Source organism: Mustela putorius, unplaced genomic scaffold (genome assembly GCF_011764305.1).
Source record: "Mustela putorius furo isolate JIRA1106 unplaced genomic scaffold, ASM1176430v1.1 tig00000695_pilon_pilon_pilon, whole genome shotgun sequence".
NCBI classification, from domain to species: domain Eukaryota; kingdom Metazoa; phylum Chordata; class Mammalia; order Carnivora; family Mustelidae; genus Mustela; species Mustela putorius.
This window is the reverse complement of record NW_025421447.1, coordinates 7,500,019-7,528,018: the sequence shown is the minus strand read 5'-3', so window position 1 is coordinate 7,528,018 and position 28,000 is coordinate 7,500,019. Positions and strand designations below refer to the sequence as shown.

At 53.9% G+C, this 28,000-nt stretch overlaps 1 protein-coding gene, 1 long non-coding RNA gene and 7 other non-coding genes across 11 annotated transcripts; 7 read left to right on the top strand and 2 right to left on the bottom strand.

Moving 5' to 3' along the window:
* Positions 1 to 20,982, top strand: CTC1 (CST telomere replication complex component 1). 3 transcript variants are annotated; one of them, XM_004760216.3, is made up of 23 exons: positions 1 to 113; positions 4,117 to 4,280; positions 8,876 to 9,113; positions 9,264 to 9,475; positions 9,800 to 9,944; positions 12,336 to 12,620; positions 12,744 to 12,872; positions 13,434 to 13,666; positions 13,784 to 13,961; positions 14,053 to 14,253; positions 14,709 to 14,835; positions 15,367 to 15,481; positions 15,619 to 15,943; positions 16,043 to 16,132; positions 16,393 to 16,586; positions 18,064 to 18,149; positions 18,245 to 18,419; positions 18,720 to 18,797; positions 19,393 to 19,537; positions 19,629 to 19,693; positions 19,937 to 20,102; positions 20,231 to 20,357; positions 20,515 to 20,982. In XM_004760216.3, exons 1-23 carry the CDS (start codon positions 81 to 83, stop codon positions 20,652 to 20,654), a joined length of 3,651 nt encoding a protein of 1,216 aa, XP_004760273.1. In that variant the 5' UTR covers positions 1 to 80; the 3' UTR covers positions 20,655 to 20,982. The 3 variants fall into 3 exon arrangements, with proteins under 3 accessions (XP_004760273.1, XP_012915807.1, XP_004760274.1); XM_013060353.2 differs by lacking the exon at positions 18,720 to 18,797; XM_004760217.3 differs by lacking the exons at positions 20,231 to 20,357; positions 20,515 to 20,982 and having other exon boundaries at positions 19,629 to 19,706; positions 19,937 to 20,068.
* Positions 20,983 to 21,661: 679 nt separating this feature from the next.
* Positions 21,662 to 21,735, top strand: TRNAI-AAU. The gene has a single exon. It is a non-coding gene; the product is annotated as a tRNA-Ile (tRNA).
* Positions 21,736 to 22,141: 406 nt separating this feature from the next.
* TRNAS-AGA lies at positions 22,142 to 22,223 on the top strand. Its single transcript has one exon. It is a non-coding gene; the product is annotated as a tRNA-Ser (tRNA).
* Positions 22,224 to 22,532: 309 nt separating this feature from the next.
* Positions 22,533 to 22,606, top strand: TRNAT-AGU. The gene has a single exon. It is a non-coding gene; the product is annotated as a tRNA-Thr (tRNA).
* Positions 22,607 to 24,202: 1,596 nt separating this feature from the next.
* LOC123392935 lies at positions 24,203 to 27,480 on the bottom strand. Its single transcript, XR_006607663.1, has 2 exons — positions 26,849 to 27,480; positions 24,203 to 26,726 (listed from the first exon to the last, which is right to left on the bottom strand). It is a non-coding gene; the product is annotated as an uncharacterized LOC123392935 (long non-coding RNA).
* On the top strand, positions 25,688 to 25,759 carry TRNAP-CGG. Its single transcript has one exon. It is a non-coding gene; the product is annotated as a tRNA-Pro (tRNA).
* On the top strand, positions 26,256 to 26,327 carry TRNAD-GUC. The gene has a single exon. It is a non-coding gene; the product is annotated as a tRNA-Asp (tRNA).
* TRNAG-UCC lies at positions 26,794 to 26,865 on the bottom strand. The gene has a single exon. It is a non-coding gene; the product is annotated as a tRNA-Gly (tRNA).
* TRNAW-CCA lies at positions 27,419 to 27,490 on the top strand. The gene has a single exon. It is a non-coding gene; the product is annotated as a tRNA-Trp (tRNA).
* Positions 27,491 to 28,000: the final 510 nt, after the last annotated feature.

The window sequence follows — 28,000 nt, the reverse complement described above, 5'->3', positions numbered from 1 at the left end:
GACGTCACGAGCGGCCTTCCCGTGAGCCCCGGCGTCGCGGCCGTTCGCGGGCTCTCTCAGGGCGTCGCCTCGGGCGCATCATGGAGGCTGACCCGGCTCCGGCTCCTGACTCCGTGAGTGCGCTTGTCCAACCCTCGTCCCCGTTTTTCATTGTGGTCCCGTTCCCTCCCCCTTGCTTCTCGGCCTCACTGCCTTCGCTGGCCGCGCCTGGGCGAGGGGGTGGCCCGCGAGGCTGTTCGTCCTTCCACCGTCGCGAGTCTGGCGAACGCATTTGTTGGTGTCTGCGGCGCCCGCTGCGAGGCTTAGACGCGTCTCCGCCCCCTCTCCGGGCTTCCAGCGGGTGGGAAGCTGCGGGCGGGCTAATGGCGAACCGTGGGGCCCCTGACGCAGCTGGAGGGACGGGGATAACGGTAAACAAGGACAGCGTCTGAGACCCAAAGTGCGTGTGCGGCTTAGCCAGGCAGAAAAGCGCTGAAAGAGGTTTCTAGGCGGAGGGAAAACACGTTCAAAGGCAGGAGAGAGAACAGGTGTCTGCAAAATCCAAGTTCGGTTGCGGGGTGGGGATGGAAGGGTGGCGGCTGACGGTCTTCGTGCATCTCGCTCCACAGCGACTGGAACCTGAGCATAGCGGGGAGTTCCTGAGGGCTTTTAAGCAGAACAGCGATGGGATGAGATTTGAGATTTCGTTTCCTTGGGGCAGCAGTGTAGAAAGTACCGGTTAGAAGGCTGTGGTTGGAAAGCAGTGAGAGGGGATGGGGACCTCGACCACGGCAGCAGTGCTGAGGTTCCAGAAGTGAAGACGGTTAAAAAATTATATTAAGAAGGTAGAATCTAAAGGACTTAGATATGGAAAGGAAGGCATTAAAGGAGGACTTCGAGCTTCAGGGTAGAATTACTGGGTTGAGGATGCTATTTGCTGATTAGTAAGCGTCGGAAGGAGCGGGTTTGCTTTGTTTTTGTTTTGTTTTTAAAGGTCAGTGTTGGGATGTGTGGTGCCTGTAGGTTGGCCAGGCGGAGAATCTGGTAGGCAGATGGATATAACGAGAGAGAGAGAGAGAGAGAGAGATCGATCTCAACCAAAGGAGCTCCTGTGGATGGCCAGTAGGGATATCCCGTGGCAGACATCACCGAAGGGAAAGTGTATAGTGTTCTCAGACTTCAGTTTTTATCAGTGTGATCTGGGAAGCTTATATAAAATACAGACTCCTGGGGCGTCTGGGTGGCTGAGTGGGTTAAGTATCTGCCTTTGGCTTGAGTCATGATCTTGGGGTCCTGGGATCAAGCCCCACATCTGGCTCCCTGTTCAGTGGGGAACCTGCTTCTCGTTCTCTCGCTCCCCCTCCCCCGCTTGTGCTCTCTCTCTCAAATAAATAAATGGAAAATCTTTTTTAAAAAATTAAATAAAATACCCCTGGAGCTCCTGGGTGGCCCACTCAGTTAAACATCGCACTCTTGGGGCACCTGGGTGGCTTAGTGGGTTAAAGCCTCTGCTTTCGGCTCAGGTCATGATCCCAGGATCATGGGATCGAGCCCCACATCAGGCTCTCTACTCTGCGGAGAGCCTGCTTCCTCCTCTCTCTCCCTGCCTGCCTCTCTTGCCTACTTTGACCTCTGTCTGTCAAATAAATAAATAAAATCTTAAAAAAAAAAAAAAAAACATCACACTCTTGGTTTCAGTTCGGGTCATGATCTCAGGGTCCTGGGATCGAACCCCGAGTTGGGCTCTGTGCTCAGCTGGGAGTCTGCTTGAGATTCTCCCCTGTTCCTCTGCCCCTTCCCCTGCTTGCACGCATGCTCTCTGTCTAAATAAATAAATCTTTAAAATACAGACTCCTGGGTCCCCCACTCCTGCCAGGATTCTGACACAGTAGATGAGATCCATGAATTCTGAGGCAGTGGTACCACACTGTAAAACAGTAGTATGCCATGTGCCAAGGGGTAGATAGGCCCTCAGGAGCTAGAGAGAAGACAGAAAATCAGAGTCTGGGTGAGGCTCTCATTATGTCACTGAGGCAGTGCTGAATGATGACGTGGTCCAATTTTGGGGGGGAAGATTTTCTCTTTAAGCAGTCTCCACACCCAACATGAGTCTTAAACTCACAACCATGAGACCAAGAGTCATGTGCTGTATGGACTGACCCAGCCAGGTGCTCTGACCTAGTCCAGTTTTGATAACTGTGACCGTGGGTGACCATTTGGCTAGGTGGAGTGAGGGTGAAGTTTAGTGATAGAGCTATTCACAAGGACACTGAGGTACAGAGAACCTGAAGACAAGTCTGTTAAGATGCTAAAGATGGAGGGGCGCCTGTGTGGCTCAGTGGTTTAAGCCTCTGTCCTGGGCTCAGGTCATGATCTCAGAGTCCTGGATCGAGCCCCTGCATCGGGCTCTCTGCTCAGTGAGGAGTCTGCTTCCCCCTCTCTCTGCCTGCCTCTCTGCCTACTTGTGGTGTCTCTCTCTCTGTCAAATAAATAAATAAAATCTTTTTTTTTTTAAGATTTTTGAAAAAGATTTTATTTATTTATTTGACAGAGAGAGATCACAAGTAGACAGAGAGGCAGGCAGAGAGAGAGAGGGAAGCAGGCTCCCTGCCGAGCAGAGAGCCCGATGCGGGACTTGAGATCATGACCTGAGCCGAAGGCACGGCTTAACCCACTGAGCCACCCAGTTGCCCCAAATAAATAAAATCTTTAAAAAAAAGAAAAAGATGCTAAAGATTGAGCAAATGTGGAGGACTGAGCAGAAGGCTAATAGAAGGGCATTGGGGGGACAGGGAGTGAGCTGTAATGGTTTAGCGTTATCACTGGGGATCACGAAGGATGAAGGACTTACCCCTCAGTACTATTGAAAGGTGTCAGAATTTTGTTATCTCTTTTAAAGATGTATTTATTTGAGAGAGAGGGAGAGAGCATACCTGTCATCACGGAGGTGGGGTGGGGGGAGGGAAGGAGAGTCTGAAGCCTATTTGGGGCTGGGGGGACTCAATCTCAGAACCTTGAGATCAGGACCTGAGCCAAAATCAAGAGTCCGCCGCTTAACCAACTGAGCCACCCCAGTGCCCCTGTCAGAATTTTAAAATAAATCAGTCTAGCGTTGGAAGTAGGCCAAACTGGTCGCCTTCTCTAGAGCTAGCTGTGTCGCGAGGCGCCTATGTGTCCAGAATGTGTGACCAGTATATAAGTGTGGCTCATGTCCTCCTTAGGAAGTCTGCGTCTCAGCTAAAGACAGAACAAAACACATCAGTGGGATTGCATCTTACGTTGATTTAGCTCATGGGAACTCAGATGTGTGTACAGGACTATGGAAAGGAATGATTAGAGACTGTTCTCTACCTGTGTCATTTCACATACTGTGTATAATTCGGCATATTTATGCTTACGTGTACACATTGCTGTGTAGTATTGTGTCATATGTACGAGCAACTTAAAGGATGTTTCAACTTACGTGGGGTGCTCTAGAAGCGCACCCCACGTAAGATGGGACAGGACAGTGCTGGATGTGATGGTCGTTGGCTGTCTATGGAAGTGCGTGCAGGGTGCTGTGGGAGCTCCAGGAAAGGAGCAGCTTAGCGCCCAGGACAGAGAGGGAATTGCGGGGCAGTATGTGTATTCCAGTTGGGCATGTTGAGTACTGGTACGGGTCTGCTAGAGGAAGGTGTAGGAGCACCCGCACTGCTCCCGCGGTGTACTTTGTTATCACGGGTTACTTACTGTTTTTTGTTTTTGTTTTTTTTAAGATTTTATTTATCGATTTGACAGAGACAGTGAGAGAGGGAATACAAGCAGGGGGAGAGGGAGAAGCAGGCTCCCCGCGGAGCAGGGAGGCCGACATAGGGCTCAATCCAAGGACCCTGGGATCATGACCTGAGCCAAAAGCAGCTGCTCAATGACTGAGCCACCCAGGCGCCCCTCACGGGGTACTTATGACAGAAAGAGGGAAGACCACAGTGGTCTAAAGAATGACTGGGCTAAGTCTTCTAAGGTTTCTTCCATGTTTTAAACTCCAGTACTGTTTATTTATCTGTCCTCCGGATTTCTTTTTCTATTACTTTATTCCCGGAATTTCACTGGCGGGCAGGGTGGTTAGGAAGATGTTTTAACTGGATTCCCTTTCCTCAGGAGCAAGGCTGGCTGGAGGCTGCCCGGACCTTCATCCAGGAGACCCTGTGTCCGGCTGGCAGTGAGCCCGATGCGCAGTTGACTCAGTTGGTAATTGACTGTGTGAAGACCACCTGGTTGTCCCAGGGAAAGAACCAGGGCTTTCCCCTGCCCCTCAGCTACAGGTATGGCGATGAGGGGTTCGGGAGGGGGTTAACTTTGGGACTAAAGAAGGACCTAGAGTTAACCAGGAGAAAACGAGAAGCACAAGGGGCCAGGTTCTAAGGGGAGGAAGGCAATTTTTTTTTTTTGGAGGAAGGCAGTGTTGATAAAGTACTGTAAGAAAAGGATTGTATGGCCAAATAAGTTTGAGACACATTGGATATGATATTACAAGCTTTTCTAGGAAAGTCACAGGCTCATTAACATATCAAGGCTCCAAAATGCCTGTGAAAAGGAACCTGTTGACCTCATAGAAGTAACCACTGTTTCCGATGTGGGGTGTATTTTTTTTTTTAATTTTAATTTTTATTTATTATTATTATCTTTTCTTAGGGAGGGGGAGAGAGGGCAGAGGGGCAGAGGGAGACGGGGAGAGAACCTGAGCAGTCTCTGTGCCTTGCAGGAGCTTTGGGGCTTGATCTCTGAGATCATGACCTGAGCCAAAATCAAGAGTCTATGCTTCAGACACCTGGGTGACTCAGTCAGTTAAGCGTCTGCCTTTGGCCCAGGGTCCTGGAATCCAGTCCTGCCGCAGGGAGCCTGGTTCTCGAACCTCTGCCTGCTGCTCCCCCACTTGTGTGCGTTTTCTCTCTCTCTCTCTCTCTCCGACAAATAAATAAACAAAATCTTAAAAAAAAAAAAAAGTCATTGCTTAACCGACTGAGCCACCCAAGCACCCTTAAGTTGTTATTTTAATTCTAGTTAGTTAAAACCTAGTGTTTTGGCTTAACTTTTTTTTTTTTCTTAGAGATTTTATTTATTTATTTGACAGACAGAGATCACAAGTAGGCAGAGAAGCAGGCTCCCTGTGGAGCAGAGAGCCCAATGCAGGACTCGATCCCAGGACCCTGAGATCATGACCTGAGCTGAAGGCAGAGGCTTAACCCACTGAGCCACCCAGGCGCGCCTTGGCTTAACATTTTAACTTTATTTAGTTATTTATTTTTCCTTTCCATTTATTTATTTACATTGTAGTTAGTTAACTCACTGTGCAATGTTGGTTTCAGGAGCAGAATTCAGTGATTCATCACTTTCATACAACACCCAGTGCTCATCATAGCAAGTGTCTTCCTTAATCCCCATCACCCGTCTAGCCCATCCCCCACTCTTCCCCCTCCATCCCACCTCAGTTTGTTCTCTATTTTTTTTTTTTTTAAGTTTTTTTAAATTTATTTGACAGAGATCACAAGTAGTCAGAGAGGCAGGCAGAGAAAGAGGGGGAAGCAGGCTCCCTGCTGAGCAGAGAGCCCGATGCGGGAATGATTATGACCTGAGCCAAAACCAGAGGCTTAACCCACTGAGCCACCCAGGCGCCCCTGTTCTCTATTGCTAAGAGTCTCTTATGGTTTATTTGGCTCTCTCTGTTTTCTTCCTTCCATTACATTCATCTATTTCCTTTCTTAAATTCCACATATGAGTGAGATCATATGGTACTTGTCTTCCTCTGACTTATTTCACTTAGCCTAATACACTATAGCTTTATCCACGTCATTGCAAATGGCAAGATTTGATTCTTCTTGACGGATGAGTAGTATTCCTGTGTGTGTGTCTGTGTGTGTGTGTATGTATGACCACCTCCACATACACACACACACACACACCACATATATATATACCACCTCTTCTTTATCCATTCATGTGTCAGTGGGCATCTGTTCTCTCTCTGCAGTTTGGCTGATGTTGATAATACTGCTGTAAACATTGGGGTGCAGGTGCCCCTTTGAATCTCTATTTTTGCACCCTTATGGTAAACACCTACCTAGCAGTGCCCTTGCTGAGTCATGGAGTAGTTTCCTCGAGATTGAAATGGATTAGCCCCTTTTCTTTGTATTTTTATTGTACGTGCGCCCACCCCTGAGCCGAGTCCTGTAGAGTCTGGCTCACCTCCTGACTTTGTGGAAGTAGAGACTTCCCTACTGTCGGGAGCTCTAGTTCGTTCATTCCACCTGCCGCTTGGCATTCTGGGAGTCTGTGTGTCACCATTGATCCTCTGAAAAGTAAAAAGGCACAATTTTATTTAGCTTTGTTGAATTAGGCATTTCCCAACCCTACGTGAGCTTGGGATGCTTTTCCCCGGACTTAAACTGCGTGTGGCTGTGCAGCATTCACTCGGCCCCGCAGTCCTTCTCCGTCAGTAGAGGCAAAGGATCTTTGCTGAAAAGAGAGCTTCATTGTACTCTGTACTATCCAAAACGTCATTTTCAGAATTCTGGGTACTTTGCTCATCCGTGGACGCTGTTATACAACAATGGTGACTCAAAGTGCTGCTGCACCAGACTCAGCCAACTCACTGCTGCCTTCACTGCGAACGTGAAAGCCCTCTAAATTGAGCAGTGCATGCGCTGACCCCGTGCGCAGTCCAGACTCAGTGCTCAGCTTGTAAAAACCTTACCATTTGCTGTATTTGCCTCAATTCATTTTTACTAGAAGTAAAACATTTCAGATTTAGTGGTGTCTCCTCTGTGGTCTGTCCTGATGTGGTTGGTGGTTCCCTCCCCTTCTCCGGCAGCACCCGGTGTCCTGAAGTGAGGTGCGGGCTCATTGGGTCTGCATGTGCCATTGTAACTGCAGACGTGCCAGAGGACACGCGGGGCCGTTATGCATCTGTGTCCTGAATCATTCCCAGATCTGCTATTTATCTTGTTACAAAAGTGGGTTTTGTGTTTATTTGATGGATAGTAAATGATATTTCAATCCCAAAGTAATTTCTCCATACACACTTACCTGGGGGCCTTTGTCTTTTTGTCCTGTGTAGCTTTTCTCATTGTACTTCACTGGCTGCAGGTTTTCCTCCGTTTCCCTCAGTGGTTGTCCACATCCCTATCAGGATTAAATATGTTGTTTATGTAGACACAGTGAAATCTTGTTAAAAAACCGTCCTGCCACATGGGACAGAGAGCTACCTATGGATTAGTTGTAGTCGAGAAGGTTGTGATTGCCGTGAAGCCTCATGCAGCGGGGTTTGTCTCCCATGGGTGCCTGAGTATGTGCTTAGTGGCCTCTGTGATCACAGTCTAATCCCAGAAAGAAAGGTCCAGATCTCTCAAGATTTTGGCATTACTAGAACGGTGGGAAAATGGTAAGTCAGAAACTGTTAGAAAAGGTTCCTGAAAGGAATCTTTTTAAATAAGCTTCTCGTTCTTCAAGATAAATGTAAACTAGATGGCACGATGTGTTGAAGTGAGTAGTTCTTAATGTAGGGTGGGCGAGGCTAGAATAGGAGTTATTTGATGGGTCCAAAGATTTTATTCATCCGTGTTTCCCTTCCTCGTGGAGTGCCTGCTGTGTGCCGGGTAGTGTGCTGCATGTTGAAAGTTGGAGATCAGTGACAAATGCAAGGATTCCAAGTTCTCAGCTTCAGTTTCCTGACCTAGACCCCTGAAGAATCTGGGACAAGTGACCCATGTCCTTATTTTCTGTCCTGAAGGTGCCTAGGAGAAAGAAAGCGCTCTTTCCAGCGGCTTTGTCCTGGGCCTTTAGAGAAGTAGAGAAACACAGGGAAAGAACATGGACTTTTGAGTGAGACCCCCCCCCCCCCGGCTTTGCCACCCACACCACCATGTACCTGACCTCTGGACGTTTCCTCATTGGTGATGTTCACAGGGGTTTTGGGTGAAGCTTCAGTGCGTTACTGAGCGTGAACAGACCAAGTATAAGGTGTGCGTAGCCGGGACTCAACACATGCTAGTCTCCGTCTTTGCCTTTTATATCATCCAAAGCCCCTGGGGAAAGCATGAAGCAGATGTGGACGGGGAGTGGGCCACCCGGGACGGCGCTCCCAGCTGTTAGTGCTCTCACGGGGGCGATGTTCACGGGCATAGTGAGCAGGGTAAGTTGTGACAGTTCGTACCTTTATCCTTACCCTTCTGCTCTGAAGACATGAGAAGGCAAGTGTGTGCGGAGTAAAAGAATTGTAGATGTGAATCTATTGCAGCTTTGGAAAATTCGCAGTTACCACATTCTCCGTGTCGCACCTCGCCACTGGCAGGGAGAGCCCTGCTGGGAGGCTTCCCTGGGGAATGGCTGATCTCAAGCATCTTTGGAGATTTGGGTGCTCTTGATTCGGACTCCCACCTCAGGCTGCTTCCCACCCCCCCGCCCCCTGGTCTTGAGTTCTGTGATATCCCAGACTAGGAAGAAAGCCTGGCTGGGGCCACTGAGGTCAAGCCGTTGGCACATGCTCTAGCGGCCCATCGGGATTCTCTGTGGAGCTGAGAGCCGAGATGCTATCAGGGATGCTGAGTATGGTCAAGTGTTCTCCCCACGCTCATTCCCCCAGCCTCCTGCTACACGCTTTGGTTTCTCTGGGTCCTCTCTGTGGCACCATCTTGTTCAGAGTCTCCTCAGCATTTTCTTCCTCCCTTCCATAGGTACTCCCAGTTCTTGGACCCAGATTAGGCTCTTAGCCCCAAAGTTCTTGCCCATCAGTCCAACTCCCCTCTTAGTCTGTGATTTCCATTGATCTTTCCTTGGGCTTTGGGGGAACTCGTTGGGGTTGGGGGTAGTGTCCTAGGCTTGGATGCAGCTTTGTAGCACCTCTGCTCCCTTCCCTCTGCAGCTTTGTCTCAGTACAGGACCTCAAGACCCACCAGAACCTCCCGTGCTGCAGCCACCTGTCCTGGAGCAGTAGTACGTACCAGGCTTGGGCCCAAGGGGCTGGACCAAATGGAACTCCTCTGCCCCGGGAGCGGCTGTTACTCTTAGGGACACTCACAGACCTCTCGGGGGACTTGGAACAAGAGTACAGGAAAGGAGATGTCTATGTGAAAGATAACACTGGTATCCTGACCTGCGAGGTGAGTAGAAGGGCAGAGGTCAGATGTCTCCGAGCCTCACAAGGAGGGTCTCTAGGGAGTGAGGCAGTTCGGTCTCTAAGGGAAGAAAGGTGGAGGAGAGTGGGTGGGATGCTAGGGCCAGGGGTAACCCTTGTTCTTGGTCTTTTCTAGCTCATAGATCTGGACCTGTCTTGGTTGGGCCGTCTCTTCCTGTTCCCCAATTGGAGTTACCTCCCTCCTGCCAGGTGGAATGCATCCGGGGAAGGACACTTGGAGCTCTTGAGTGCCCCGGTGCCAGTGTGCCCCTCGACCACCAGTCCTGGGCCCCCCACCCCTCTCCCTGTTCTCTACCCAGAGACTGCTTCCCGCTTGCTCAGACACAGGTAATCCTCCCCCGTCTCAGGGAGGACGGAGCGCGGTAAAACTGGCAGGTGGGAGGGAAAGGTCCAGAGAGTAGTGGGGAGGATGGGGTGTTCCCACCAGAGTCAAGGGAATGGTGGGGCCTCTTCAAGTGTTGAGTGCAAGTCTTCAAAGGAAGTTTGCCTTATCTGAGGTCAGGAAGAGTGTGAAGGACGTCTTTGGGATAACAGCTTTGGGCTAGGGATATTTTAAATTACCGCTGGCTTATTTACAGCAGAAAGGAAAGCATTTGTGGGGGAAAAGGAAATAAAAATGCCTTTTCCCTCTTGTGTTTCTTCCCTCTGTAGGGGCAAGCTGAGAGGCGTGCAGCCGAACCTGGCTGGGAAGCTGGTTCGATGGAGCGCTCTGGTGAGGAGTCAGAAGAAAGCTCACTTTGTCCTGTCTCTTGGGGACGGCTCCCTGGCTGGCAGCCACGTGTCCATTGTTGTGCAGGTGAGAACGGGGGTCAGTGCTGGGTCGTGGAGGTGTGGAGGAGCTGTCAGGACTCTTAGCAGGAGAGATGAATGTCAGAGCAGGGCCACATTGGAAAGGAGGCCAGCTCGGGGGCGGGATCCCTGCTGCCTGGGACAGCGCTGTTGCTGGGGGAGTCACTCCCCCACGCAGGAAAGAGGGAACGCATTTTCCTGTCATGCCCTTCATCTGAGTAGACGACTTGCGTATTGTCGGTGATGAGCAAAACCTGTTGGAATCACTTGTTTTTCCTCTGCATTAGCAGGATGACTGAGAAAATTATTCAGTTCAGCACCATCAAGCCCTTTTTTTTCTCTTTTGGCTGTGTGCACTTTTTAAAAAACTTGGTACTTTGATATTCACTCTTCCTACATCAACTGGTACGATTTTAGAATCATTAATTTTTACGCTGTTGTCTAATGACTTTCATCATTATCTGAATAACGTTTCAGAAGTATTCAAAACAAGGGAGAAGAAGGCTCTCATATGCGTATCAAAAAGGGATCTCTGACATTTATTAGCTCTGGGAGAATTCTTGTGTCTGTCTGCATCATAAGCTTGAGTGACAGTGATGAGTGGGTAAAGGAACTGGAAACGCTAAAACTGAAAATGCTTAGGAGCCACCTCAGTTTCTGGTCTCATTTCTGCTCCCAGCCTAGAGAGGAGCTTCTGCATTTTCTTTGCATCAGACCCTTCCATGTCTCCTTGATCCCAGTGAAATGCTGCTCAGGGTGGAGTTGGCTCAGGGGAGAAGTGATCTTGCTATGTTCGTAGGCTGCTGCAGACATACTGGAGACATACTGTCACCCTAGATGAGCCCAGGGGATGTCTTCTGTGATGGAGGAGCTGAGATCATCATCTCTTGGAAATGAAGGACCGGACCCTGGTTCAGGGTAACTGCCATGCCAGGCAGCAGGGGATGAGAGGCTGCTGAGCAGTTACCAGGGCCCCGCCGGAGAGGGCTTGGCGTGGGGTGACATGGGTCTGACCTCCTCAGGTAGGGCTCTTGTCTTCAAAGAGGAGTAGAGGACACAGAGCCCTGGCGACCTGCTGTAGTGGCCCTGGGGTGCAGGGGGGCCAGACAGGCAGGGCTCGGCGTCCACGTGCAGATCCTGGCGTTCAGACAGAGGAAGGGAAGGGGCATCTGAATACAGGAGGAGGGGCTCTGATGCTTGCCGTCCTGGCAAGATGGTGTCTGAGAGCAGAGGGCAGCGGGGGACCAGCAGAAGCTGTGCGTTTGCTGGCCCCTGGAGTCAGACCCCCGATGAGCCCTGGCTCCGCACAAGCAGTAACCGTCAGGCAGGTCTTAGCACTGGTGACGAGGGGTGGCAGCCAAGGACTCACCTGGTTCTGGGGTAGAAGTGGAGATCTATGAGGCTCGAGTGTCCTGGGTCAGTGGGCTTTGAAGCCCCTGCGAGTGGCAGCGTGCTGTGTGGGGCCTGCGGGAGGAGCACGTCCCACAGGGTAGGTCTGGGAACCGTCCTACTTCCCCTTGTGCTGAAATCGCTCAATAAGCACGTTCTGCAGTCCGTATTACACTCTGCTGTCTGCGGCTGGTTTTCTCTCCGTACTTTGACAGTTCTCGTTTTCCTATAAAATCAAGTCTTCAGCAGCTCATTGCTGGGATTTCCCCCTCCTCTTGGCTCTCCCGTCTCTGTCCTGTGGCCCCTCTCCATCCCAGCCGGTGTTCTCACTGCCTTGCTCATCTGAGTTCTGAGCGCTTTCATGTTGCTGCTTCTGCTGGAATCATCCCCCCGCCTCCAACTTGGGCCAACCACAGACGCCATTCAGGACCCTGTGTGGGCCTCAGTTCTTCCACTGGGTCTACCTGCTCGTTCCCACCCATCCTGACCTGTCTGTCCCCGAAACCTTGCCCAGTGTGTGTGGTTTTGTTTACTTGGTCATACGCGGTTCCGCACCGCTACGTGAGTTGGCGTCTGTGTTCCCCGGTGGGCTGAGATAGGCTGGGAGAGAGGGACCAGCCTGTTGTATTTCTTTCATGTCTGTCCCCTTCCCAACTCTACATACCCCGTAGGTATCGGTTTAATAGATGAGAGTGATTTGCGTGCTACACGGTAGGATGGAGAAATGCGAAAGCCAGCCATCATGGGTGGAAAGTTTCTGTATTTTGGAGGATGTTGTAGGGATGGTTACATCCAGAGAGAAGCACTGGGGGGTATTTGTTATCTTATGTGAGAGGGAGGCAATCCCGAAGGGTAGGAATGACTTGTCAGACAGCGCATGCAGAGGCCAGGCAGAACTCCTGAGGAGCGGGTCGTTGTGGTCAGGTCGCGATGGGGAGAGACTCTGGCAGAGGGGCAGTGTCACGGGCAGCATCTCATATGCCGTGTTGCCTGCCCCCGCACGAGCCAGATCCCCGCCCAGCTGGTGTGGCACCGAGCCCTTTGGCCTGGTAGGTCCTATGTGCTGACAGCGCTGCGAGTAGTCAGAATCCGTGGACACTGTTACCGCGTGTGGACCACCAGTCCCTCCTCCCACCTGCTGCCGCTGAAACCAGAATGTGTGCGAGAGCTGGAGCTAGAGCTGGATGGGCCCCTCTTGGAGGCTGACCCTGCGCCAACCCCCATGCCCAGCAGCTCCCAGGACGGGGATGGGGAGCCAGCTCTTGTCCGCCACTCGACGCTCTTATCCTACTCGGTGAGCAAAAAGGAGAGATCCGAGAGTTTGGGGGTGGGGGTGGATAGGGTAGGAGGAACTGGAAGTGCAGGTCTCCAGAGAGGAAGGAAAGAGGGACCAACTGGACCTTTGGCCTCTCCGCAGGGAAAGGTCACTGGTGTGCTGAGCCAGCCGGCCGGCCTCTATGAGGTGGATGGGCAGCTGGCGCTCTGCCTCGCCTACCAGCAATTCCACAGCCTGAGGAAGGTGGTGCGGCCGGGGGTCTCCCTGGAGGTATGTGAGGTGTCAGGGCTGGGGACACGAAGGCGCTTGGCAGCTTCTCCTACCTTTGCGGCCCAGTACACACCAGCCTCAACAGGGTGGGATCTCCCGCAGCAAAAATGGGAAAAGAATAGGTGTGTGTCGGGAGGGTGGGGGTTGCATATTTAGTGCCAGCAACGATTTGGACGGGGGCTCAGGTCAGGAAGGAGGAGAGGCTGGGGCTCCCGGAGTACCTCCTTTCCGGAAGGGCTTCCACCCGGAGGAGGAGAGGCTGGAGCCGAGTCTCAGGTGTGGGGCCCGGACGGTCTTGGGCAGCTTGATGGGTCGTGGCGCCTCACCTGCCAAGAGCCTCCCAGCCCACAGGACAGCCGAGTGGAGCTTGTGGGCGATGAAGGCTTCCCACGGGGGAGTGCATTGTGCGGATGGCACCGGGAGGCTGGAAGGAAATGCCCCGTTGGGAGAAATGCTGTTTCTCCGAGTGCCGGGCAGTGGGAGGCTGCAGGGAACCCTGCCAGCGATCATTGAGCCGAGGGCTTCACCCCTGCTTTTTCCACCTTTTCCGCTTTTCTCCAGCTCCAGGATGTTCACCTCCTGCAGTCGGTGGGCGGAGGGACCAGAAGGCCAGTGCTCGCCCCCTGCCTCCACGGCGCCATTCTCCTGCGGGGCTTCTCTTGTCAGAAGCCCGAGACTCAGTCTTTCTACCAGGCCCAGGGGACCTCCCTGTTCGAGCAGCTGGTATGGGAACGCCAGCTGGGCCTCCCCCTGTACCTGTGGGCCACCAAGGCGCTGGAGGAGCTGGCCAGCAAGTGAGGAGAACGGGGGTCTGGGCAGGCGAGGGCTGGCAGGGCCAGGGGCCGGGGAAACAGGATCCTGCCAGAGGCGTCCCCCTTTGGGACACGTGAACGCTTCCCTTCCTGGCCCAGGCTGTGTCCGCACATGCTGAGACACCACCAGCTTCTGCAGCACTCCACTCCGGGGAACCCCAGTCCGGGACTGCAGCTCCTGGCTCCTGTCCTGGATGTCCTATCTCCACCGGGCAGCATGCGTCGGAACGCGCACAAGGAGATCCTCGAGGAGCCGCATCACTGTCCGCTGCAGAAGGTGCGAGCATGTGTGGGAAGCAGGGGCGGCAGAGCTCGTGCCCTGCGCGACCCACAGCCACAGGCTCTGATTTCTCTTCCGTCCCCCACAGTACATGCGGCTGCAGACCCCCTGTTCTTTCCCTACTCTGGCCACCCTGAAAGACGAGGGCCGGTGCAGGGCCTGGGCCGCCTTTGACCCCAAGACCCTCCTGCCCCTCCCGGAGTCTTCTTATCTGACCAGCTGCCAGCTCAATCAGCGAGTATCCTGGTCCTGGCTCACTCTGCTGCCTGCCACCTCCCACCCAGCCCAGGTAGGTCGGGTGCAGGCGGCCCACAGGCCTCCTCTCTTGGCTGCCCTCACTGCTGCTACCGTCATCCTTCCCGGTCCCTGTGGCTGCACAGCCTCGAACTAGACGACCCCGTCTCTTCTCGCCCCACCTGTTCTTCCTGCAGCAGACAGGGAAGGTCTGGGCTCACAGAGCTGTTTTGCTTTAAATCCTTTTCTGGTTCTTTCCAGAGTACGTAAGAGAAAACGCAGAGTCCTTACAGTACCCTGTGAGGTCCCGTATGGTCTCCTGGTTCTAAGCTCAATTCGTATGCTCTCTCCGCTGCCACTAAACGTGCGAATGCATGGCTCTTCCTTTCATATCCCTCTTTCCCACTCCAACATAAGTTCTTTCAGGTCAGGGACTGTATCTTCTCTAGCTAATGTTTAACACAGCATCTGGCGCATGGTAGCCATACCTTGTCCTTCGTCTCCCTGCAGATTTTAATTGGGGTCCTGGCGGCTTCATCTCATAAAGGCTGTCTGCAACTTCGGGACAAAACCGGTTCTCTCCCCTGCCTCATCCTGGCCAAGCACTCTCAGCCTGTCACTGATTCCCGGTTCATAGGTTTGGAGTTGGGATGTGGAGAGAAGGGGGCGGACGGGGAGGGTTTCGGAACAGGAGGTTTGAGGTTTGAGGAGGAGGCACCCGCTAGGATTTTCTTGAAATGCTGAAGTAGCCTGTGTTGATTTGCAAGTTTGGGGACAAGTCTGGGACCCCGGTATGGGCAGAGAAAAGGAGCGAGGGTTTCTCCAGCCAGAACGCCAACTCTCAACCTTCATTTCTCCCACTGTAGCTGCGGGCGGGCACACCGGCACAACATTTCTTGGTTTGAGCTTGCTGAGCCCTATGGACAGGAGTGTTCCTATAGAGGAATGTCACTGAGCCTTTCAGCCTAGGAGGCCAGGGGCAGGATTGGACGCATGGCTGGGATGGTTTCTCCCTTAGAGATATCATCCTGCTGAGGTGGGGTTCAGGTCTGGGCCTTCATGTTGTGTTAGGGGAGCAGCTCAGGCCTGGGACGGGTAGTGAGACCTGCAGGGCGGTCTCCTTCATTGCCCATCCCTCTTGTCAAAACAGAGAATTCTCTCTCTCTAGGCTGCTTGGTGCGGACAGAGAAGTTCCAGCTGGTCATAGAGAGGAATGTCAGAAGCAATTTCCCTTCCTGTAAGGAGCTGAACATGACAGGCTTCATCCAGAAGCAGCAGGCCAGGTTGGCTCCCGTGGGTCGTGGCCGCATCTGAGTCTCTGAGGGGAAGGGCAGGGCCTGGTGCCAGCGGTGGAGTGTGGGGGCCCATCGGGCCCAGGGCGTGTATCACTAAGAAACCTACTCCTTGTCTCTCCCAACAGAGTTTATATCCAGTTCTTCCTGGCCGATGCCTTGATCCTGCCTGTGCCCAGACCTTTGCTGCACTCGGCCACCTCCCTCCCACCTCAGGCAGAGCCCACCCTCCCGGATGGCCCCCACGTAGAGCAGAGCCGACTGTTCTTGCTGTCCCACAAGGAGGCCCTCGTGAAGAGGAACTTTTGTGTCCCCCCAGGAGCTAACCCAGAGGTGCCCAAGCCCATCCTCAGTTTCCACGTATCGGGGAGCTGGCTTGGGGGCACCCAGAGGAAGGAGGGGACTGCGTGGGGCCCACCCGAGCCCAAAGGAGAGGAGAACAAGGATCAGAAGGTAAACCGGGACTGCAGGGATCTAAGGCCCGGTGCCGTGTGCCCCAGCTCCTGTCTGGGACCCCAGCACCTGCCTCCCTCTTTCCTCCCTCCCTCCCAGGTTCTCTTAATCTTCCGGGGCTCCTCCGTCCGCTGGTTCGAGTTCTTGCACCCAGGTCATGTGTACCGACTCGTGGCTCCGGGCCCTCCTGTGAGTGCCCCACTCAGTCCTTCACACACCCTGCCCCAGAAGGCTTTTGTGGCGTGGGGTCTGGAGAGGGAGTGCCAGTGCCTGGCTACTGTCTAAGTGTCCTAGAAGAAGGGTAGATTTAGAGCAGATGGAAGGCCCGTTTGAATGTAAAGCACTTCCCTCACCGTCCTCCAGGAAGAAAACAAAATCAGGTCTTTGTGTTCTGTGAGCCTGCCCCTGGAGCAGGACATGCTCAAAGGGTTGTCTTCTGTTCTCCGCAGACCCCGCTGCTGTTCGAGGAGGGCGGGCCATCCTGCATCCCACAGCGTCCCCTGGAGCTGGCCGGCTATGCATCCTGCCTCACGGTGCAGGAGGCGTGGACTCTGGAGCTCGAGAGCGACCAGGACGTCCCCGCTGTGCTGGACACCAGCAGGGCCCTGCCTAAGACCTCGATGGACGACCTGCTCAGTGGCAAGTAAATGTCCGCCGGCTTCTCCAGCTTCTGCGGCTGCGCTGTCCCGCCGGCATGGGGCTTGGTGAGCAGTCCGCTCCCCACCGCGGCGCCTCTGTCTTTGTCAGGATTCATTCCTAGAGGAGTGACGTCCCTGTGACCAGGAAGCTGTGTTTCATGCCGGAGTTTTCCCGTAGCAGCTCAGTGTTCTGAAAAGATCATGAGCAGGGTTTCTCACAATGAAGGAAAAGCTATAGCAATGAAAGGAAATATAAAGAGGAAAAAAAAAAAAAAGACAAAGCGGGAATCTATAGAGAAGGGCCTTCCCTTTTAGTGCAAGCAGCAGCTGGCTCCTGGCTGCAGACACGGCTGTTCTTTTTTTTCAGGGCGGCTGCCAGTGCAGGCTCAGACGCCACAGATTTCCCCTATGTTTTTTTAAAAAACAAAACAAAACAAAACAAACCTTATTGGATTGCACGTGTGATTTTTAACTACTTTTTTTTTTTTTAAGATTTTGTTTATTTATTTGACAGAGAGAGAGAGAGAGAGATCACAAGTAGGCAGAGAGGCAGGCAGAGAGAGGGAGAAGCAGGCTCCTTGCTGAGCAGAGAGCCCGATGCGGGGCTCCATCCCAGGACTCTGGGATCATGACCTGAGCTGAAGGCAGAGGCTTAACCCACTGAGCTGCCCTGGCGCCCCTGTGTGTGTGATTTTTACAAAACGTGTCTCTAGTAGAAAGGATTGTTTCCAAGGACCCATGATGGGCAGGTGTGGGCATGAGCGCCAGCATACAAAGCTACCTGTGGTGGGCCGCAGCTGTGATGTCCCCTGTGCCTCCGGGTGAGGCCTCTGCTTATGGTGTGGTATAGGTTTTCAGTGATCTGCTGCGGCTCTGTTTTTCCTATAAGGCCTGTTGCTTTTTTTTTCCTTCTTAAGATTTATTTAGGGCGCCTGGGTGGCTCAGTGGGTTAAAGCCTCTGCTTTCGGCTCAGGTCATGATCTCAGGGTCCTGGGATCGAGTCCCGCATCGGGCTCTCTGCTCAGCAGGGAGCCTGCTTCCTCCTCTCTCTGCCTGCCTCTCTGCCTACTTGTGATCTGTCTCTGTCAAAGAAATAAATAAAATTAAAAAAAAAAAATTAAAAAAAAAAAAAGATTTATTTACTTATTTGAGAGAGAGAGTGTGCATGTGCCCATGACGCGGGGGGTGGGGGAGGTTTGCGGGGTGTGGACAGACTCCCCGCTGAGCCTGGAGCCCACTGCAGGTCGATCAGGATCTGAGATCACGACCTGAGCCAAAAGTCAAGAGTCAGGCACTTAAACTGATTGCACCCCCAGGCACATGCCCTTGTCCTTTAGGGCGTGACAATGCAGGGCAAGGCTTTTTTTTAGGACATTATAGATGACTTCTGGCAGATGCTTTAGCTCCTTTTTTTGCCCTTAGATCCCTCTCCAGTCTCTGCTTTCTGACGCCTGTTATCACTGTGCTTCTGTGACCCTACAGCTCCGATTGCCTGGTGTCTTTCTCAGCTGAGATCTTGTCACGGAGCCTGTGTGAGCCATTTCCGGCCCCTTTCTGGGCAAAGCCTGGTAATGATGCCTCCTTTGGGGGAAGGTGTGAAGTTCAGTGATGGGACTCTGGGGTCCTGGCAGATGCCCCTGACCCTTGCCCTGGACTTCTGCAGGGGGCACTCGGACCTCGAGAGCATCTGTGAAGCTGACCGTGGCCGTGGAGGACGCTGACTGCCCATGCCGCCCACACTTAGACATCTATATCAAAGAGCCACACTTGCCTCCCCCGCTAGGACTCCTGCCGGGAGCCCGAGCCTACTTTGGCCAGCTGGAGAAGAAGATTTCCAGGTCAGAATCGGGACGCTGGCTGGCTTCCTCTCTCCGCTGCTCTCCTCCTCACCCCGCCACTGTGCTTTCACACCTCCTCTTTGAAAGGACTTCGCAGCCGTGTCGCCTTTCGTGTGTGCTCTCTGCCCTCACGAGATGCTCCAGGCCGCTCGTGCCCTAATTCTTCCCTCTGCTTAGCCCAGGGCACAGCCTGCAGGGGGAGGAGGTGGCGATGGGGGTCTAAGCTTGTGATCTGGCCGCAGCTCCTGCCTCAAATTGACTTCTTTTTCCTCCTCTTCACTCTGCCTCCTGCACTTGAAGATCCCACAATATTTACTGTTGTTTCCGACCGACTACTTACCTTCAGGTCCTGAGTTTCCCCCCCGAGACCGCAATCAGGTCAGTGGCCCGAGCCCTCCTCCCCACACTTCACATCCTCACACCCACATCCTTTTTTTTTTTTTTTTTTTTTTAAAGATTTTATTTATTTATTTGAGAAAGAGGCAGTGGGAGAGAGCATGACCGAGGAGAAGGTCAGAGGGAGAAGCAGACTCCCCGTGGAGGTGGGAGCCCGATGCAGGACTCGATCATGGGACTCCGGGATCATGACCTGAGCCGAAAGCAGTCGTCCAACCAACTGAGCCACCCAGGCATCCCCTCACACCCACATCCTACATGTGGTCCCGGCTTTGGGATTTTTGCCATTTTAACTGGTGTTCTCCACTCCTAGGAGAACAAGTTGAGTTGGAAGTGTTCTCTCTGCCCCGCGTGAAAATGCCTGATGTTCATTATTTTGCCCAGAAAGATGTAATGTTCTAGGCCCCTGAGGAATAACGGATGGTCAGAGGTCGGGATTCAGAACGAAGCCATGAGGCTTCCTGGAGAGCACAGACCCCACACCCATCCACATCCCTGTGCCTGCCTGGTACTGCCAGACATCGCGTGCTTTCAGGACAGTCGGCTATCCTTGATTCCTTTCTCTTTCTCTCTCTAGTGCTCCCCTGCCCCACATCTTCCTGGCTGAACTCCTGCAGGGTGGCCGTCCCCCCTTCCAGGCCAGTGCCTCTTGCCATATCGTTTCCGTCTTCAGCCTTCAGCTCCTGTGGGTGTGTGCTCACTGTACCAGTCTCTGTCCCCAGGTATGGGAGGGCCCAGGCTGAGCAGTGTGCAGGGGGCCAGACGGGTGTGAGGGGACCCAGAGCGTTTTTCCAACCACTGTCTCTATCCCAGGGAAGGTGTACTCGTCAGGGCTCCACTTGCCCCACACAGACATCTATAAGCCAGGCCAGCATCAGGTGAGAGCACAAGGTGGGCACCTGCTGCGCCATTTATTTCCCTGTCATGTGGTCTGTCTGCTGGCCTGTTGTTGGCATAGTTCCTGGCTTGTGGGAATGGCTTCGTAAGTCTTTGAGGGTGAATGGGTTAAAGTCAAATGAGTCAAACTGGGAAGTGGTGGGGAGGGAGGCATGTTGGAACCATCTGGCCACCTGGGTCTGCCGTGGAAGTTTCTGTTTCTCTGCGGCCCCTCCTTCCCCCAGGCTCCTGGTGGAGGATGGGACTGCCGAAGCCGTGGTGACCTGTAGAAATCATCATGTGGCAACAGTACTGGGTCTGTGTCCCAGTGAGTGGACCTCCCTCCTGGAGTCTGTCCGAGGGCCTGGGAAGGTGGCCTTGCAATTTACAGGTCCTGGAGCCCAGCCTGAGGTGAGACAGGGCTGGGAGGTGGGACTGTGAAACCCAGATTCCTAAGCGGTTTGGTAGAGAGTTTAAGAATCTGAGTTAGGAAGAAAAAAAAATTAGAATTCTGATTAATCTTTAGTTTCTTCTTCTAGTCTTCCGCCAAGGTGGATGAGCCCTTGACCCTCTTCCTCCGGACACTGTGTACCAGCTTCTCTGTTCTCCGGCCTGTTGTGCTTTCTTTTGAGCTTGAAAGGAAACCCTCCTTGGTCATCCCGTTAGGTATGGGAGGGAGGGGGTATGTGACTAGAGGGGTCCCAGGAGGAAGGTGGATGTGCGATTGATCGATGGGAGGATGTCTGGAGTCGGGGAAGAGAATGGTGGGTCGGGGAAACAAACCGCATGCCCAGGCCATCTCTTTCCTCTCGTCCCATCTCAGAGCCACCTCAGCTACAGCGGTTCCAGTGCGGGGAACAGACTCTACTGACTCGTGTGAATCCCAGGATTCGACTGTCCTGCCTTTCTATCCAGGAGCCCAAGCACGCCAGCTCTCTGGGAGCCTTTTCTTTGTCCTGCTGACCTGGACGGCAGTGGGGCCCTGCTGGAAGCCTTGAGGCCCTGAGCCCATCTCCTCCCCGCCATTGTGCCCTTACCTGGTCTCTGATGGCACCAGGACCCCAGGTCCCGGAATTCAGAAACTGCTACCCTTCTGTGACATGTCCTTCCCATTCTGTTGCCAGCTTGCCTGGAAATTGTTGAGATGGGCAGATGACGGCGCTGTTGATGGTCCCTCTGTAGTTGGGGTCAGGGTATTGGCCCTAACGGGACGGGCCCTAAGTACCTGGGTTCTGCCTTTGGGGGTGTTTGTGGCAGGCCTCTTGGCCCGCAATAAAGCTCTGGTGATGTATCTCGCTTGTGCCTCTCTCGGGGTCCCAGGCCTCCTGACCTCCCGGCATCCAGCCCATCACTTTGTTGTTTGTTGCTGGTGCCAGATTCAGTTTGGAGAGGGGCTTCTGGTCGGGCAGTGATACCAAGAATTAGGCCTTAAAGGGAGGAAATTGGGGCATGGAGGGCAGGGTAGACAACATAGCCAGGTGGTGTCAGCAGGGCTGGGCCCCAGCAAGTCCAGCCCACTGCCCTGGGGTGTGGAAGAGGGGGGAAGCACCAAGCTCTAGTGGGGGCCTGGGTGGAAGCCAGGGCACATGTGCTGGGGAGCCCAAATCAGCACTGTGGGCTTCTCCCGGGCCAGGCCTGAGGCAGTTACAGGATCAATACACCCCCCCCCCCCCCGGACTAGCAGGAATTCCAGAACCCAACCCACAAAATCAAGAGTTGAAGGAGCATTTATGGGTGATGATGTGTTTGACTGGTGGTGTGTTTCTTTCCCCGGGGCTTCTCGCTAGCTGGAGAGGTACAGCCGAGTCACAGCTCTTAGAGACACATTCTTTCCTGGCCTTTAGGGATCAGTTGCAGTTTGCATTTGGGAAGCCCTTGGATTGCAGCTTTGTGTATGGGAAGGTAGTCTCGCCTAGCTATACTTTACTGATAACATTTGTAGAGATTTGAGGGTATCTTGTCTTGCAGCTGGCCGGTTAGCTCAGTTGGTTAGAGCGTGGTGCTAATAACGCCAAGGTCGCGGGTTCGATCCCCGTACGGGCCACAAGCCGTTACGCCTTTTGTCCGTCTGTTTTAGTGTTTTTTAGCGCGCACCTGCTGTTTACAACCACAACTTTCTGCGCGGAGCCATATGACTTTTGATTACAGACATCAGACCCATCGCTCCTCAAAACCTAAATTGCTAGCACACTCCAAGGCCTGGAAGGAAGGTCCTGGGGCTGGGGCCGAGGGAGGTCTCCCCCGGAGCAAATTGTTGGAGGCGGTGGGAGACCCGGCAGGCTGCGGGAGGAGGAGCCCAGAGAGGCAGCGCGGGGCGGGCCGAGACTCCCGGGCGCTTCCGGCAGCCGCTGCTTTCCCGGCCCCGAGACCCCGGCTAATTTACAGAGTGGAGTGTCTGCGAGACCTGAGTGCTAAGATAGGAGGAGGACGAGGCTGCCACTCCCGACGGTGTAGTCGTGGCCGAGTGGTTAAGGCGATGGACTAGAAATCCATTGGGGTCTCCCCGCGCAGGTTCGAATCCTGCCGACTACGTAAGCTTTTTCTCCGACGTCCTCGCCACATCCCTCACGTCAGAGATCGGAGACTGACCCCGCAGTTCCTCCGTTCTCAGGAACGCTCCCTCCGGGGACTTACCCAACCCCGCGTTTCTGTCTGGAATTGAGATCCTCGGTTTATTCCATTGGACATTTTGGGGAGATCCCCCGGGTGGGTGTGTGATTCCAAATCCTGCCGCTTTGCTGCGTTGCAAAAAGTAGTTTCAGAGAAGTCGGACGTGGCTGCGGGTAGACGCCGAGCGCGGTACTCCTGTAGTGGAGCTCCGGAAAGAGCCCGGGTATCCTTGGCGCCGTGGCTTAGTTGGTTAAAGCGCCTGTCTAGTAAACAGGAGATCCTGGGTTCGAATCCCAGCGGTGCCTTTATTCGACCTTGCGAGAAGATAACTTCCGTTTTGTTCTAAATCTATTATACTCCCTAACGGACTTACTGAGTGTTTTTATATTGCAGGGGCAAGGGTCTCCGTTCTGCCCTCGGGTCGCCCAGGCTTACTGCAAAGACGAGCTCCCCGTCCTTGGAGACCACCGACCCCAAATCTCGCCTTCCCTCCACCCCCAGTCCTTTGTCTCTGAGCACGTGCCGCAGCCCTGGGGCGGTGCACCCGGGTGGGGGGTGCGGCTACCCCAAAACCCTGCGGGAGGACGTCCCTGGGCTCGTGAGACCATTTGTTTTGTTTGTTTCTTCCTTATATTTCATTGGTTTGGGGCCTCAGAATCGTGTATGTATATTTAGCCAGTTTGTTTTATTGGAAAGAATTTGGGAGGGGCGCAGTTCCTTCGCATAGTTACCTTCATCGGCCTCTGTTAGAGGGCAGTCAGGGTTAGGAGGGGGCGGCTAAACCGTGCCACCCGGTTTCCTCCAAGAGCCTGCTGAAGGGCCGGGCCACGAATGTGGACAGTTCAGGAGCAGGAGAGAGCTCGTTCCCAGTAGGGTCTCCGGAAAGTGGGGTGCGGAAAGGAGCACTGAAACCTGGCTGGCCAGCGTGCAGGGAAGGCTGTGGAGGGAGGAGGCAAGAAATAGGACCTACAGGCCCTGGGCAGGGCCTAAACCTTCCTGGAAGATAGGCAGAAAGATCTAGATACGATCCTTTGGTGGGGCGACAATCCTAAGATGTCTGAGGGCAAATGCGGTATTGAAGGAGCTGCTGTCTCAGAACTGCAGGTCAAGGTGCAGGGCACCCTGGGCTGCCCGCTGCACAGAAAGGCCCCTTTTCTCCAAGAGCTCGTGGGAAGGAAGAAATCACAACCCAGTGCGCAAAGGGAGAGAAGGGGTATCTCATGGGGCCTGAGAGGAGAGTAGTCCAGGGAGACTCTCTGGAGGAAGTGAGCTAAGTCTCAGAGACAACGTGGAAATTTGCCCTGTGTTCTACCGAACAACTCTTACTGTATCCAGGCCATTCCTTGATCTGGATCCTGGGAACACAGCAGTCCAATAAACAAGGAAACTGTCCTAAAAATTAAATTATATAATATGCTAGATCAATGCTACATGAGACAGTAGCACAAGGGATCAGAGGCTGTGTGTGTGCGTGTGTGCATGTGTGTGTGTGTGTGTGCGTGTGCGTGCGTGTGTGTGTGCATGTGTGTGTAGAGACAAAGCATGGTTCCAGAAACATCAAAGGCTTGCACCGGGCCATTGTGGAAGAGATGGAAAAGAGGGGTTGAATTCAAGGCATGTTTAAGATTAAAAAACAGAAAAAAAACAAGAGGTTAGCATGTGGAGTCTGAAAAAGAGGGAGAAATTCAGGACGATGCCTGGGTTCCACTTTAGGGAAGGGCTGGGAGCAAGGGGTGCCACCAACTCAAATTCCCCAAGAATATTTTTTTCACTCTTTCCCACTGAATCTTTTCCAAACAACTAGGACTACTCAAAGTTATAACTTAATCTTGCCATAACTCAATCTTGCCATATAACTCAATCTTGCCATAACTCCCACTGAAATGTAAAACACGAGAAACTTAAACAGCGATCAGTTTATATCTTCGTTCTTGGATCCTGAAAGTGGGGTTCCTGCATGGGGGTGCAGGGTATCTGTGAACTCTCTGGAATGGAATGCATTTTTCTAGGGAAAAGGGCCTCTGCTTTCATCGTGTTCTGTAAGGGACATAGGGCTCCACCTCTGTATGGATTAGGTGACTGACCCCAGGTTAAGAGAGTGGTCCCTAGACACTTGGGGGAAAAGCTGGGGCGGAAGAGTAGGAAACAGAAATTGCAAAAGGGTAAGGTGGAAGGAGATGCCAGAAGACCAGCCGTGAGCTCTTTGGTCCCCTGAAGAAAAGGACAGGACAGGATGATGGGCTGCTCTCTACTGCCTTCCCCTACTGTCTGGCCAGGGACACCTGGGAAAGAAAGCAAAGGGGTGCACCCTTCATTGAAGTCTCCCCACCAAAGTATATGTGGGCTGGGTATTAGGAAGGGCCGCACCCCACAAATCACCTCACTGGGAGGGGGAACAAAATGATTCAGCCCGGAGATGCTATGGGGAGGCGGGGGGCAGAACTCCCCGGAGCAGGCTCTGAGCAGAGGGAAGGGACAAAGGTGCCAGGATCTGGGCAGCCCCAGAGTGAGAGCCTGGTGAGTTTTATTAAGACCTTACAGACTCACTCAGCCCGGGAACCTCCAGTGGCCTGGTCTTATGTCACACTTATGCGGACCTTTGCCTCGGAGCCCCTTACCTTCTGGGGGTCTTGGGCGGCAGGGAGGAGGGTCTCCTTCCCGCCCATCCTAAGAGTTAAGTGGAGAGTGGAGGGTGCACCGGACGGTGAGGGTAACCTGACCATACAGGCTGGAAGTCCTGCAACCAATGCTAGTAGGGGTGTTGGATGTCAGGAACAGGGACGGTCCTGGTCGCCGGACCTGCCACCTCGCCCCAATCAGTCAGGTTGGAAATCCCCGCTCCGCTCAAATACTCCTCCTCCGGGGGGTCCTCTTGGCCCCTGGAATTAGTCCCTTGCCTGGATACTGGACCTACTCGTTGCTCCAGGAGGATGGGCAGGTGCAGGTGTTCACCTAGGAATCTCAGGGCTCATTCATTGTCCCAAACCAGGAAACTCCACCGCCTATCTTCAAAGCTGTGCGCCAGAGCACTGGGTGCGAGGACGGCGAGCGCCAGCGGGAAGAGGCGAAACCCCAGGTTACGCACTGACCCCGAGACGGTGACCACAAGGAGCGGGAACCCGGGCGCTCAGGGTCGTCCTGGAGGGCTGCACGGGATGGGGACCAGGCCAAGACCACACCCTCCTACTTCCCCAACGTTATTTCCTGGGAGGAGTCGGAGCTCGCGGGCGGGAGCGGAGATTCCCACACACGGCTCAGGAGTCGCGGGTGTCGGGGCGGGTAGTCCCAGCGCGCGCGACAGGTCGGCTCCGCCGCCAGTCGTGGTCCTAGGACCGCAGCCGGCCTGGTACGACCTCTAAAGGCGTCCGCGAGCATATCCTCACGTCGGCTCGTTGGTCTAGGGGTATGATTCTCGCTTCGGGTGCGAGAGGTCCCGGGTTCAAATCCCGGACGAGCCCGCCTTCAGTTTTGGCGGAGACCGGAGCGCCCAGAGGCGAGGATGGACGGAACGGCCGGCGCGCCACGCAGACCTCCCTACGAACTCCGCGCGGCTGGCCGAGAGCCTGGGGCCGATGCGGTTCGCTGGGAGGTCTTTTGTTCCGAGCGCACAGCCCGGCGGCCGGAGGGAGCTCGCTACGTGCCGCCGGGACCCGGGAGCCGGACAGGAGGGCGCGGAAGCGTGCGGACGTGAGGCCGGCGCCTCGCGTTCCGGTCCCGCTTCTTCGCGCGCCGCGCGTGTCCCCGGAAGGCCGGCTGGGGTTGCGGATGACGGCGAGCAGAACGCGGCGGGACTTGTCACAGGCCGGTCTCCGCATCTCCGGGTCGCTCAGGGCCGGTCTAGGGCGTGCGCGGGTCTCAGGCGGACCCTTCCCCGAGCTCGGAGGGATGGAAGCCCGGACGGAGCGCGGTCAGGGAATAATATGCTCGAGCTGGAGAGCACCCTAATCAGCTCCTTCCTCGTTAGTATAGTGGTGAGTATCCCCGCCTGTCACGCGGGAGACCGGGGTTCGATTCCCCGACGGGGAGTAGCATGGTCCTTTTTTACTATTCTTTTTTCAGCCTGCTCACAGCAAGGTTCCCCGGCCTGGACGTGGGGTGAACAGGTCCCTTAGAAACAAAGAGGCAAGGGAAGGGGGGAAGTAAAGGGTAGTTGGTCCTGACTCTCGGACTCACCGAGTTTGTGTTTCGCCTTGGGCACCTTGCGTGGTAATTGTGCGGCTGAATGAGTCCTTTGTCCCCTTGGGTCAAGGAATGTGCTGACGAGATGCGTCCGCGGGCTAGGACCGAGGCGCACGGCCGGACGGACCGCACTGAGCCGTCGCTGCGCTCCCTCCGCGACTCGGTCGCGCGCTTGCGGGATCGGCTGGGCGTCAGACCTCGGTGCTGATTGTGCTTCGCCAACGGGGGTCCCCGCAGAGGGGCGATCTCGGAACAAGGGAAAAGATTTTAAAAAATAATAATAAATCTAAAAATAAACGAAAACAAAAGACCTTGCGTTGGCCGGGAATCGAACCCGGGTCAACTGCTTGGAAGGCAGCTATGCTCACCACTATACCACCAACGCCCGCTGGAAGAAACGCTTCCTGACGCTGTATTTCAATATCTGCGCGGCCGCGTGGCCTGGGAAACGTGACTTCCGGGGAGCTGCGGGTGGACGTGGACGACGTGAACCCCGTCACCCCGCGAGAGACTGCGCTTGACCGCGCGCAGCTGACACAGGGGAAAGCGAGGTTCAGGTGACCTGAGTGAAGGGGCTTTCTGGGTCACTGGCAGAGCCGGAGATACATCGAAGCTTTGTCGGGATGGGGGGGAGGGGGGCGGCCGGGGACGGCAGCGACACCGCGATGGCTTCGTCATTCCCTAAAAATAAGTCCCGAACACCAGTCGCTTCTGTGCTGAGCGAGCTCCGTGTGTCCCAGAGCTAAAGAGCTGACCTTCGCACCAAGTGCGCCGAAGCCCAGTTTCACCTACGGAGGGAGGGTCGTTCCCAGATGTCCCCGTGCGGCTCCCAGAGCAACTCAGCGGATACTTAAGGGAGGGTCCGGAGGGCTTAGCTCCGCCCCTTGTCGCTGACGATCGATCTGTTCACGAGGTCCGGCCAGCCGCGGGTCTGGGAGGGCCTCGTGGCGCAACGGTAGCGCGTCTGACTCCAGATCAGAAGGTTGCGTGTTCAAGTCACGTCGGGGTCATTGAAGCTTGCCATTTTCGACACCAGGGGCTGCGTTGATACTTTTCGGGTAAAAGTCCTCATTTCTATAATAGAAAAAAAAAAAAAAAAAAAAACCCTCAGTGCCTATTTTTTTTTTTCTTTCCCCAAAGTATATGAATCTTCTCCTAATATACAAATTTAGGAATGTCTCCCCCCCAAATTTAGGAATTTATCTTGCATCTTGACTGTTTCAGTCAAATCAACCAACAGTGACATCTTTAATCTCATGGATATTTTAGGAATCGTAGGGCAAATCGTTCACTAACGGCTCCGAGTTCTTGCTCAGAACATGTCTCTGGAGCAATAAAGATTCTTTATTGGAAGGAGAGTAGCAAGAACTGATCATTATTATACGTAGCAATTAATTAAATGCAAATGTTCTCCAGACTTCTTCAAATGTCACTAGAAGCCTGGAGCCAAGTGCATTTTTGCTGCTTCCGGCCTATTGGGTAGGGGGCGGGGGCAACAAACAAATACAGGCCGGCCACTC

Excerpts from the sequence above, each read along its gene's own strand:
- CTC1 (XM_004760216.3), top strand. The coding sequence starts at position 81 with ATGGAGGCTGACCCGGCTCCGGCTCCTGACTCC. Across the intron at positions 16,133-16,392 it reads TCGTGGCTCCGGGCCCTCCT|ACCCCGCTGCTGTTCGAGGA; the intron begins GTGAGTGCCCCA and ends TGTTCTCCGCAG. Across the intron at positions 18,420-18,719 it reads CTGGAGAAGAAGATTTCCAG|ATCCCACAATATTTACTGTT; the intron begins GTCAGAATCGGG and ends CTGCACTTGAAG.